General features: G+C 41.5%; 1 protein-coding gene across 1 annotated transcript; it reads left to right on the top strand.

Moving 5' to 3' along the window:
* Nucleotides 1-1,032: 1,032 nt before the first annotated feature.
* LOC115219053 (protein Red-like) lies at nucleotides 1,033-4,415 on the top strand. Its single transcript, XM_029789105.2, has one exon. The coding sequence runs from the start codon at nucleotides 1,198-1,200 to the stop codon at nucleotides 3,265-3,267; it is 2,070 nt and encodes a 689-aa protein (XP_029644965.1). The 5' UTR covers nucleotides 1,033-1,197; the 3' UTR covers nucleotides 3,268-4,415.
* Nucleotides 4,416-11,152: the final 6,737 nt, after the last annotated feature.

Genomic DNA, 11,152 nt, shown 5'->3' with positions numbered 1-11,152 from the left:
CGAGTTTTGGGGTTGATGCAATCGACTTCCCCCTCCCCTCAAAAACTGTAGTCCTGTACCAAAACAAGAAACCATTATTAAACAATGTTTGAAACTTAACATGAAATTTTAATGGAAGGTTTTTCACTGAGATATCTTTAAACAGGAAGTTTGTATCATAGAACCAACGGTGGTTCCAGGCGGGTTGGTATCAAAAAACCTAACACAATTCAAAGTAGTCCTAGACTAAGCCTGAAACAGGCTGATGGTCACGGTTGGAATGTCTTTCGTCGTGCTGACTCAAGGCTGAATCTCGACTAGATTCTTTTTTTCTATTTTCTCCTAAAAATTTATGATTGTTTTTTTATATGAACACAAGCTAAAAAAAATTTCCACGCAAACATCATTTAGAAGAGAGAACCGCAATGTGGTCGCTAGAAATAGCAGCCAAATTTCCCTTATATTACACGACACCACCTCAAAATAAAAAAGTGCACATGAGGTACTGTGGTCCTAGATATGCTGCGTCTGAGAACAAAAATGAAAAAGACAGACGGTCATATTTGGAAAGCCTTTGATTATAGATCTATTCGAATAAAGCGATTCTAGAGGTGGACAATAATTCCCCGTTACAGACGTACAATAATTGATTGTAGAGCTAAGGCGATAGTTACGTATAAATCAATTTTTTTTCATAGAATACAAAGTAAACTACAAGTAATCTAAGAGCAGTAGTGATGATTGTTAGTAAAATAAATTTTTTCAGTTAAAATTGTAAATTCAAAAATATTTGTTACATTTTAAAATATCTAAAAAAAAAATATGCAGCACGAAGTTTTGTCAGTGAACAGGTCGCGGTCCCAAAGCGACGAAAATATTTTGACAAATTAAATTTAAATGTTGAAGTGAATCTAACGGTTTTTGTGTGTTTCTTAAATGGCTTATAAACACCTTCCACGCTGCAATTGTTTTTTAAAAAAATATTATCGGCATGGGTGTTTATTCACAATTTCATTGAGGCGAAGAATAGGAAGCCAAATGTTGATATTCTTACAAAGCAAGAGAGATAACTCTCCACAGTTTATTGGGCGGCCATTGTATTGCGGCTCCGTCTTTTTTGTACGTTTTGCGGATATTTATCGTAATTTCACTGGGAAGGAAGATATTCCAGCACTTGAGATAAGAGGTACCGAATAGTGGTTTGTAAACTCATCCAAAATGCCGAAGGAGGACGCGGAAGCGTATTCCAATCCGTTACCTCCCGCAGATTACAACGCAGAGGTAGGTGACGATGCTCATCCGTTGACGAATGAAGATTTCCGTAAACTTTTGATGACACCGCGAGTGGCCGCCGGATCCTCGTCCAGCGGCCACGTTTCTTTGTCAGCGTTATCCTCTTCAAGGAGTTCTGCGTCGGCTGCCGCCGCTGCTAATGCGGGATCCGCATCCTCGGCAAGCCACGATCTGTCTGGCGGGGCCGCAGGCTCGTCCGGTTTGGGATCTGCCAGTGGAGCCCACGGTGGTTTAGGTTCCGGAGTCAGTGAACTAGGAAGTTCTGCGACCGGTGCCGGTGCCGGGGATGATGGTGGGAATCTGTCCGGTTACGAAGATGCTCACGAGTTGGGAGAACAAGACGACGATGACCCGGCGACCAGGAGACGGAAGAAAAAAAGTTACTACGCCCGATTGAAACGTCTCGAGGAGGACCGACAGAAAGAACTAGCCCAGAAGTACAGGGATCGAGCGAAAGAGAGAAGAGATGGGTTAAACAGGGATTATGCCGAGACTGAAATTATTAGCACCACGGCTGATTACCGTGCCGTGGCCCCAGATGCAAAATCTGGCGAAAACTACGCTGAACGGCGTAAACAGATTATCCAAGAGTCCAAATACCTCGGAGGTGACATGGAACATACCCATCTTGTGAAGGGGCTTGATTATGCCCTGCTAGAGAAAGTCCGTGCCGAAATCACCAGCAAAGAACGTGAAGAGGAAGAAGAGCTTGAGAAGGCCCTGACACAGAAGAAAGAGAAAGAAGAAGACCCAGAGGATCAGATCTTATTCAAAACCAAGATGGGAAGGAATATTTACCGTATCATCTTCAAATCGAAGTACCCTGAGCGCAATGAATTGTTTCTGCCGAGTCGTATGGCCTACGTGGTGGATTTAGAGGATGAATTTGCTGACTCTGATGTTCCAACAACGCTTATCCGCAGTAAGGTTGACTGTCCAGTGCCCGAATCCGACACGACATTGACCACCAATGATATTGTCATTAATAAGTTGACACAGATTCTGTCCTACTTGCGACAGGGACGCCGCGAGAACAAAAAGTTGAAGAAGAAAGAGAAAAATAAAATGAAAGAAGATGCTCGTCCAGGAAGTAATGCAGGTGGCGGAAATGGAGGCTCTGGAAGCGCAGGGGATAAAATGCTGTTGCCTGGCCACGACGAAAGCATTTATGGTGATCTTGGTGAGTACAATCCGTCTGTGATGTCCGGACAGTTTTCCAAGAGCAAAGACAAACGTGATCGTAAAGACAGAGATCGAAGCGATCGCGATAGGGATCGGAGTGACCGGGATCGAGGAGACAGAGGGGACCGAGATCGTGATCGAGATAGGGATCTGGATCATCGGGACCACGATGGAAGCTACTACAGCCGAGATAAAGACCGAAGTTCAAGTGGTATGGACCGCAGGGACAGAGACCGCAGCGACAGGGATTATGATCGTGATAGGAGCTCGAAAAAGACTTACTTCGAGAAACCTGCTGATGAGGACGAAGACAAAGACAGAATGCCAAACTCAGCGAAGGATTTGGTTAAATCTATCAACGAATGTTTCAAGTCATTTGCTGAAATAGAAGAAGAGAAGGAAAAAGCTGCTACGAAGAAAGAAGAGGAAAGACTGCGGAAGTTAAAGGCCAAAATGGAAATCGACAGCTATGCAGAGTGTTACCCGGGTATGATGGAATCTGCTGATGCCATCGATGATTCTGATGATGAAGTGGATTATACGAAAATGGATCACGGCAACAAAAAGGGTCCCATAGGGCGTTGGGATTTCGACTCGCAAGAAGAGTACAGCGAGTATATGGCGAATAAGGAGGCTATGCCTAAAGCTGCTTTCCAATATGGTGTCAAGATGGCCGATGGCAGGAAAACCCGTCGTACTGGTCCCAAAGATGAGAAAGCCGAGCTTGACCGGCAGTGGCAGAAAATCCAGCGCATCATTGAGAAGCGTAAAACTACAGATGACAACTACGAGTACAAACGGATGAAGTACTAATTATACTCACACACACACATATGCTCACCCTCACACACATTCAAAGTATATGAAAGCTAATATGGTATTAATACAGTCTGAATGAAAGGATAATGAACAATATATGTGGATATTCTACAATTTGTATTAATTGTGTATATAATTATGAATTAGCCAGGCCTTTATCAACTGAAGATGGCAAAGAAAATGAATGTGAAAATATGAATGCATTTACAGAGACATAATATATTGAAGAATATGTATTGATATATGTACATATATTTATATATTACATATGTAAATATATATACCAAGTTGGATTATCATCTCATTGATTTTTCTTGCAAATTTTTATTCTAACTTTCAACACTTCACTCATGCTCACAAAATGACTCAGTTTATTCGTTTACATCGACAGTGTACCTATTAGATGTGGCAGTTTTGAAGCTGCAAACTTCAAATGAAAATGTTGGTATTTTCTCATTTGAAAATCTATGCCTTGTCACCTATGATCACTAAAGGTATACCTTACTGTTACTGACTTTGGTAAAATGGATGTTCTGCTCCCTAAGCAAAGTGGACTACACAAAGATGAAAGAACCACGTTCATAAGGAAGTATCTTTTTAAGACTGTGTTTGTGTGTCTTTAACAAGCAAGAACAATGCATTATCATAATGTGGCGTCTTTACTCGGTTTGTAAAGAGTACAACATTTGCACATAGCAACATATAAGAGTGCATATTTGCTTGTCTGTTGTGTAATTTCAGGTGTCCAGATGCAGAGGATCGGCTGGGGTACATGGAACAAACATCACATCGTTGTCAGTGTATTTGGAACAGAATTAGTTCAGATGCCAGTCCTTGAATTTTATTAGTATTTTGTTGGAAGGTTGTTCCTGTCTACGTGTATGTACTTCCATTCATATCTTCAGTATTCCTCCACAAAAAAATTTATTTTGGAATATAAATAAATGTATGCCTTATTTGAAGGTAGAAAAACGAAAGTTTAATGGACTGAAGTTACATTTGATCTTTAGTTAGAATAATTGTACAAAAAACATTTTTAGGTGTAACATTTTTTTGTGTTCTTTTCTAAAAGACCAGAAATTTTTGTAATATTTTTTTTTTTTTGTTGAACAATTTTTGTCATAAATGTGAAGAATTATTTCTCAGTTCTTGGCTTGATATGTTTTTTAAATCCTTAAAAATGTTTTAGCCCGAAGGCCGCAGCCATGCTGGGGCACCACCACTGAAAAATAATTTTTGTTAATATTATTTATTTTTTTGTATTTTTGAAATTTCAATTGTTCCTTTCATCATCATAATTTATTCATACTAACATTAATCGACAAATGAAGTGAGTTCATGGCTTGCAGGACGGCCTGCTGTGCTAACCTTGGATCGTAGAGAGACCCACTGTTCTTGAGGAGACCTATTGAGTCAAGTACATCAACACCAACATCAAAATGAAAATCAAATGGAAATTGTAGTTAAGATACCTGTGCCGGTGACACGTAAAAAGCACCGTCCAAACGTGGCAGATGCCAGCGCCGCCTGACTGGTGTCCGTGTCGGGGACACGTAAAAGCACCAACTGATCGTGGCCGGTGGCATGTAAAAAGCACCCACTACACTCATGGAGTAGTTGGTGTTAGGAAGGGCATCCAGCTGTAGAAACCCAGCCAAATCAGACTGGAGCCTGGCACAGCCTCCTGGCTTCCCAGACCCCGGTCGAACCATCCAACCCATGCTAGCATGGAAAACGGATGATTGATGTTTTTGTAACCCTTTTCTCACCATCTTTACATGGAAATACATGGCTTTGTTTCAATTAATTGTGAAAATAACAAATTTATTAAAATAACATTGTCATTATTAAGCTAGTGTTTAGAAATATAAACTAATAACAAGAAAATTTGATGCAAGGTTTCAATCTAAATCACTGGTTCTTAACCAGGGGTCTATATAGCCCCTGAGGGTCCGTATACGACTTTTGGGGCTTCACACAACAAAGTAGTAAATAGGCTGTGTGGTATGTAGCTTGCTTACCAACCACATGGTTCCGGGTTCAGTCCCACTGCGTGGCACCTTGGGCAAGTGTCTCCTATTATAGCCTCAGGCTGGCCAAAGCTTTGTGAGTGGATTTGATAGAGGGAAACTGAAAGAAGCCCGTCGTTTATATGTATATATGCGTGTTTGTGTGTCTGTATTCATTGCTTGGCAACCGATGCTGGTGTGTTTACATCCCCATAACTTAGCAGTTCAGCAAAAGAGACTGATAGAATAAGTACTAGGCTTACAAAGAATAAGTCCTGGGATTGATTTGCTTGACTAAAGGTGGTGTTGCAGCATGGCTGCTGTCAAATGACTGAAACAAGTAAAAGAGAGGGGATCCACAGTAGTATTTTAAGGGCCCCTTCTTGGGGAGATTCAGCATGATACAGTGAGTGACAAGGCTGGCTGTTTGAAATACAGGTATAACAGAAACAGGAAGAAAGAGTAAGAGAAAGTTGTGGTGAAAGAGTACAGGGTTCGCCACCACCAGAGCCTCATGGAGCTTTAGGTGTTTTTCGCTCAATAAGCATTCGCAACCCCTAGTCTAGGAATTGAAACTGCGATCCCACAACTGCAAATTCACTGTCCTAACCACTGGGCCATTTCCACACACACATATACATCCATTTCACACAGAAAGTAACTCAAGAAAGCAGCAACCAGAGAGATATCAAGCTAAAGGACCAAGGTATGAAAATAAAAGAAACAGTCTAGGCTCAACTGATGAGGAAGCGAATCAGATGAGGTGAGATGCAGTTTGCATTCATGCGAGGTCAGAATATATCTTTTTTCCTAGGGAGACAACTGCACAAGATTTTTTAAACTAAGTTTGTCTACCTAGTATTCAATGATCTGGAAACGCAATGACCCAGTGGTTAGGGCAGCGAACTCATGGTTTCAATTCCCAGACTGGGTGTTGTGAGTGTTTATAGAGCAAAAACACTTAAAGCGCCCTCTGGAAGGGCAGGGTGGCGAACTCTGCTGTACTCTTTCACCACAACTTTCTCTCACTCTTTCCTCCTGTTTCTGTTGTACCTGTATTTCAAAGGGTCAGCCTTGTCACACTCTGTGTCATGCTGAATCTCCCCAAGAACTACGTTAAGAATACACGTGTCTGTGGAGTGCTCAGCCACTTGCACGTTAATTTCATGAGCTGGCTGTTCCGTTGATCGGAACAACTGGAACCCTCATCGTTGTAACCGATGGAGTGCCACGACGAGTTGTTAATCTGGAAAAATCTTTTGACTGGATATCAAGCTCTGTCATCTGGTAGTCCTTCAGGAAATTCAGTGTAGGTGAATGGTTTGTGAGAGCAGTGCAAACTATGTACAGAGATATGCATAACTTGACAAAGGGAGAGTTGGCGATGAGTTCAGTGGGGAATTAAGTATGCAGGTAAGTGTTCATCATGGCTTAGTTCTCCGCTCCCCTTATAGTACCCCAAGCCATAACAAAGGTCTTTGAGACGGATTGTCTGTCAGAACTTGAATATGTTGGTGACATAACACTCATAGTTGAGCCTGTGGAAGGTTTAGAGAAGAAATTCTAGAAACCGAACCTAGAATTGAGTAGAGTAATATTTTGGTAAGTAGGAAAGAAGACAGGACCTCATTACCATCTGGGAAATGTCAGTGCTAGACAAGCAGAAAAGGAGTTGGTAAAATTTCCACATACGATAAAAAAAAAATGATAAACGTCGCCCTTTTCAAGCCTAGCCAGGTTCATGGGCCCGGTTTCCCAGTTTCTGTGGCGTATGTGTTCCCCCCCACCAGCTGGACGGGATGCCACTATATCGCAGCATTACTCAAGAATCAGGAAGAGAGAGTGAGAGAAAGTTGTGGCGAAAGAGTACAACAGGGGTCGCCACCACCTCCTGCCGGGGCTTGTGGAATTTTTAGGTGTTTTTCCTCAATAAACACACATAACGCCCGGTCTGGGAATTGAAACCGCAATCCTCTAACCACGAGTCCACTGCCCTAACCACTGGGCCATTGTGCCTCCACAAAATTTCCACATAGTGTATCTAAAATAAACTATAGGTACACAAGAAGTGTTGTGGTGTTACATGCAGGCTGGTAAGAAAGTAGACATTGTATGTGGCAAGTATACAGGAGCAATAAGCAGTCAGAGCCCAGCCTTAGCAATCCTTTCTGTTATAGGTATGGGGAGTGAGGGAGCTAACTGAATGCATTGACCCCCCCACCTCTGCTCAACTGAGACTTATTTTATCAACCCTGAAAGGCAAAGTTGACCCCCGGTGGAGCAAAAGATAGATTGATTGATGCTTGTGTACAAAGTGTGATGCTGCATGGTAGTGAAATATGGGTAATGAAAGAATTGAATGCAGAGGATGTTTGGAGGCTGAGAAACATGAAGTGAGGATGCTCCACTGGGTATTTAAGGTTATTGTAATGATGAGGCATAAGCGAATTGAGAGATATAACTAGATATAAGAGGAATTGGCTGAAGGTTGCTGGACAGAAGACTGCACTGGTGTGGACACAAGGCTGCGAGCTGGCAGAAACGTTAGCACGCCAGGCGAAATGCTCAGCGGTATTTCGGCTGCCGCTACGTTCTGAGTTCAAATTCCGCCGAGGTCGACTTTGCCTTTCATCCTTTCGGGGTCGATTAAATAAGTACCAGTTATGCACTGGGGTTGATATAATCGACTTAATTCGTTTGTCTGTCCTTGTTTGTCCCCTCTGTGTGTAGCCCCTTGTGGGCAGTAAAGAAAAAGGTGTGGACACAAGGTATTGGTCAATGCAAAGTCTGGTGGAATAAAAGAGACGTGTCTACCGAGGTTGACTTTGCTTTTCATCCTTTTGGGGGTCAACAAAATAACTACCAGTTGTGTACTGGGGGTCAATGCGCTTTACTAGATCCCCTCCTCTAAAATTGCAGGCCTTGTGCCTAGAAGAGAAACAATATATATAGAGCTGTATGCAAACACTCACAATCCCTGGTCTAGGAATTGAAACCGTGATCCCATAACTGCAAATTCACTGCCCTAACCACTGAGCCATTGTGCCTCCACACACGCATATACATACTTCCATTCCCCACAGAAAGCAACTGGAGAGAGGAGGGGGTCAATGCATTCAGTTAACCCCCCCACCCCACCCCGCTTCCCGTACCTATGCTTGACGACGTGCAGAATATGAGATTTCTGGATCTTTTCGGTTTGACCGGCAGTTTTTAAAAATAATTTCCACGTAACTAAACACTTTTGAACTTCGTATACTGGTAGAATGTGTTTATAAAACATCTTTTTCTCTTGGCTTTATTGGGAAAATTCTATAGTTTGTAAGATATTTGTTGTTGTTTTTCTTCAGTTTCTGCAATTTCAACCAATCACTGACGTCTATTGAGGTAAAAAACATTCTGTGCCGTATGAATATGTCCCTCGTTTAAGAAACAGATTGGGTTTATTTACATTTGTGAAGAAAAAAAGATACCCTTCCCCCCACCCCTAACCCCAACCCTAAAACAGATTGAAATGCAATAGATCGATACGAGGGTCATAATTATGGGTGACAATTTTATATGGCACCGCTAGAAAAAAACTGCCGTTCAAACCAAAAAGATCCAGATTTCTTACTCCAAAGCAGGTAAGAGTAGATGACAGGAAGGACATCTGTCTGTAAAAGAAATACTTTGATAACACATCTGTCTAACCCATGGGCCCGGTTTTCCCAAGGCTGGGCTCTGACTGTTTACTGCTCCTGTATACTTGCCACATACGTCTACTTTTTGACCAGCGAGCATGGAAAATGGACGTAAAAGCGAAAAAATAAAGAGTTTTTACAGAAAACTTTGCTGGGAAACCTCTGGTTCAAATATCTTCTTTACGACCTGAAGAAAGAGCTTCTATGTGATCCCTCAACTAGGCTAGAAATGGCAACCAAATCTCCCTCAGACTATACACTATCACCTTAAAAAAAAAAAAGATTGTTAAATAACAAAGTCCTGGCTTTCTTATACGTAAAGAAAGAGATGAGATCGTCACTGTTGGAATGTCTTTGATCATTGTTTCGTTCAAATCTTAGCTACGTTCATATATATATTATGAATGACGGGTGTAAATTAACTCTGTGTGTGTCCTCAGAATATCGATCTACTGGAAACTGTCCAGGGACGTGCAATCACACGAACACTCTCTATCAGTCACGATATCTCGAACGTCCTGCTTCTCTGGACATCGACAAACTATAATTTCAACATCTAGACCAGTGGTTTTCAACCAGGGTTCCGCGGAACCTTAGGGTTCCGCCAGTACAGTCCAGGGGTTCCGCAAGAAGTTACAAAACTGCTAAAATCGGCAGTAATTTTTAAGTCTCCTGTGCAGATATGTGTGCATAAGACTATTAAATTATTGCACAGGGGTTCCTCGAGCCAGTGAAATGTTTCCTTGGGGTTCCGCTCCAGCAAAAAGTTTGAAAAGCACTGATCTAGACAACTGTCTTCTTGAATTTCAACATCACCACCCGTGGACACGTTTATAGAAAAAAACACGCACACATATAACAAAAAGCAGCGCGGCAGTTTTGCAGGCTCAGATTTGTCGAAGCATGGAATAAACTGGTCGCATCAGTTGTTAACCCTTTTCTTTATTAGGCATAAAGCCCTAAATATAGAGGGGACACCACGAGGACAGACAACACAGACGTGGGGTACATATAAAAATTAGCGAATGATTTATACGAGATGTAAAAATACAATTATAATGATGATGAAAATTACTTTCCACCCAACAAAGTAGGGTACTACTTGAGAAGAGTGGTCCCGGTGCGCGCACCGCGTACTCGCACATCTGCGCTAGCTAGTCGTGACTAGTCGGTCCTACAACGACTACCAAGCAAAGTAAATAAAACACAAAAACACAAAGTTTCTTTTTTTTTCATTCCATTTTCCCATTTTTATTTTTGGATATTAAATAAAGCGAAGCCCTTATTTTACTTCATCGATCCCAGGTTGCAGTGGAGACCAAGTAAAATCGATGAAAGACAAAGTCGACTTCGGAGGGATTTGAACTCCAAATTTAAAGAACCCCAATGAAACACCCTCTACCTATCCTGACCAAGGTCGTGAGCTGGCAAAAATCCTTAAAGTCGGAATAAATGTTTTTACGGTATTTCTTCCGACTCTGTTACATTCCGAGATCGAATCCTACCGATGTCAACCTTGCTTTTAACCTTTCCAGGGTCGATAAAATAAAGTACCAGTAAACTACTGAGGCAGATGGTATCAACTAACCACTTCTTAAACATTGCCAGCCTTGTGTCTGAATCGGAAACCAATCTGGAAATCTTGTGGTACCAAAGACCATTCAACGGAGAGAAGCAGAAGTTTAAGGTAAGAAGAGTTGCTTCCCTTGTAATGTGAAGTCGACGTTAAAATAAAATCTTTCTCTATATAAAGCTGAAGTTGTCTGTGTATGGCAGGTTTGGTAGCCTTCAACTAACACTATTTCCTCCGAGACCCTGCGGTGCGAGTTGGCCAAAATTGAGAGTATGATAGAAGAAGGCTTGCTCTTTATTCCGTAGAAGATAAAATTCAAATCGGACCATGTTAACACCAAAAATTATTTACATCAAAAAGGTGCTTTTTTTTCTATGAAAATCCCTATTTTTTACGATTTTTTGACTGTTGTGTCACCATTTTTCGGTGTATTTCAACCAGAAAAATGTTCACTTAAAAGAGAATAAACAAGCTATATAATGCAAAATTTTTACTTTTCAAAAATTCCAATTCTAAAGGGTCGAAACAAATCCGAGCAACGCCGGACGATACTGCTAGTTATTAATAAAAATTGTTTCTAATTTAGACACAAGTGGGGTGGGTTTGTCGATACT

This window comes from Octopus sinensis, linkage group LG14 (genome assembly GCF_006345805.1).
Source record: "Octopus sinensis linkage group LG14, ASM634580v1, whole genome shotgun sequence".
In the NCBI taxonomy this organism is placed as follows: domain Eukaryota; kingdom Metazoa; phylum Mollusca; class Cephalopoda; order Octopoda; family Octopodidae; genus Octopus; species Octopus sinensis.
Note: the sequence above shows the minus strand (reverse complement) of the source record. Positions and strands in the feature narration are given on the sequence as shown.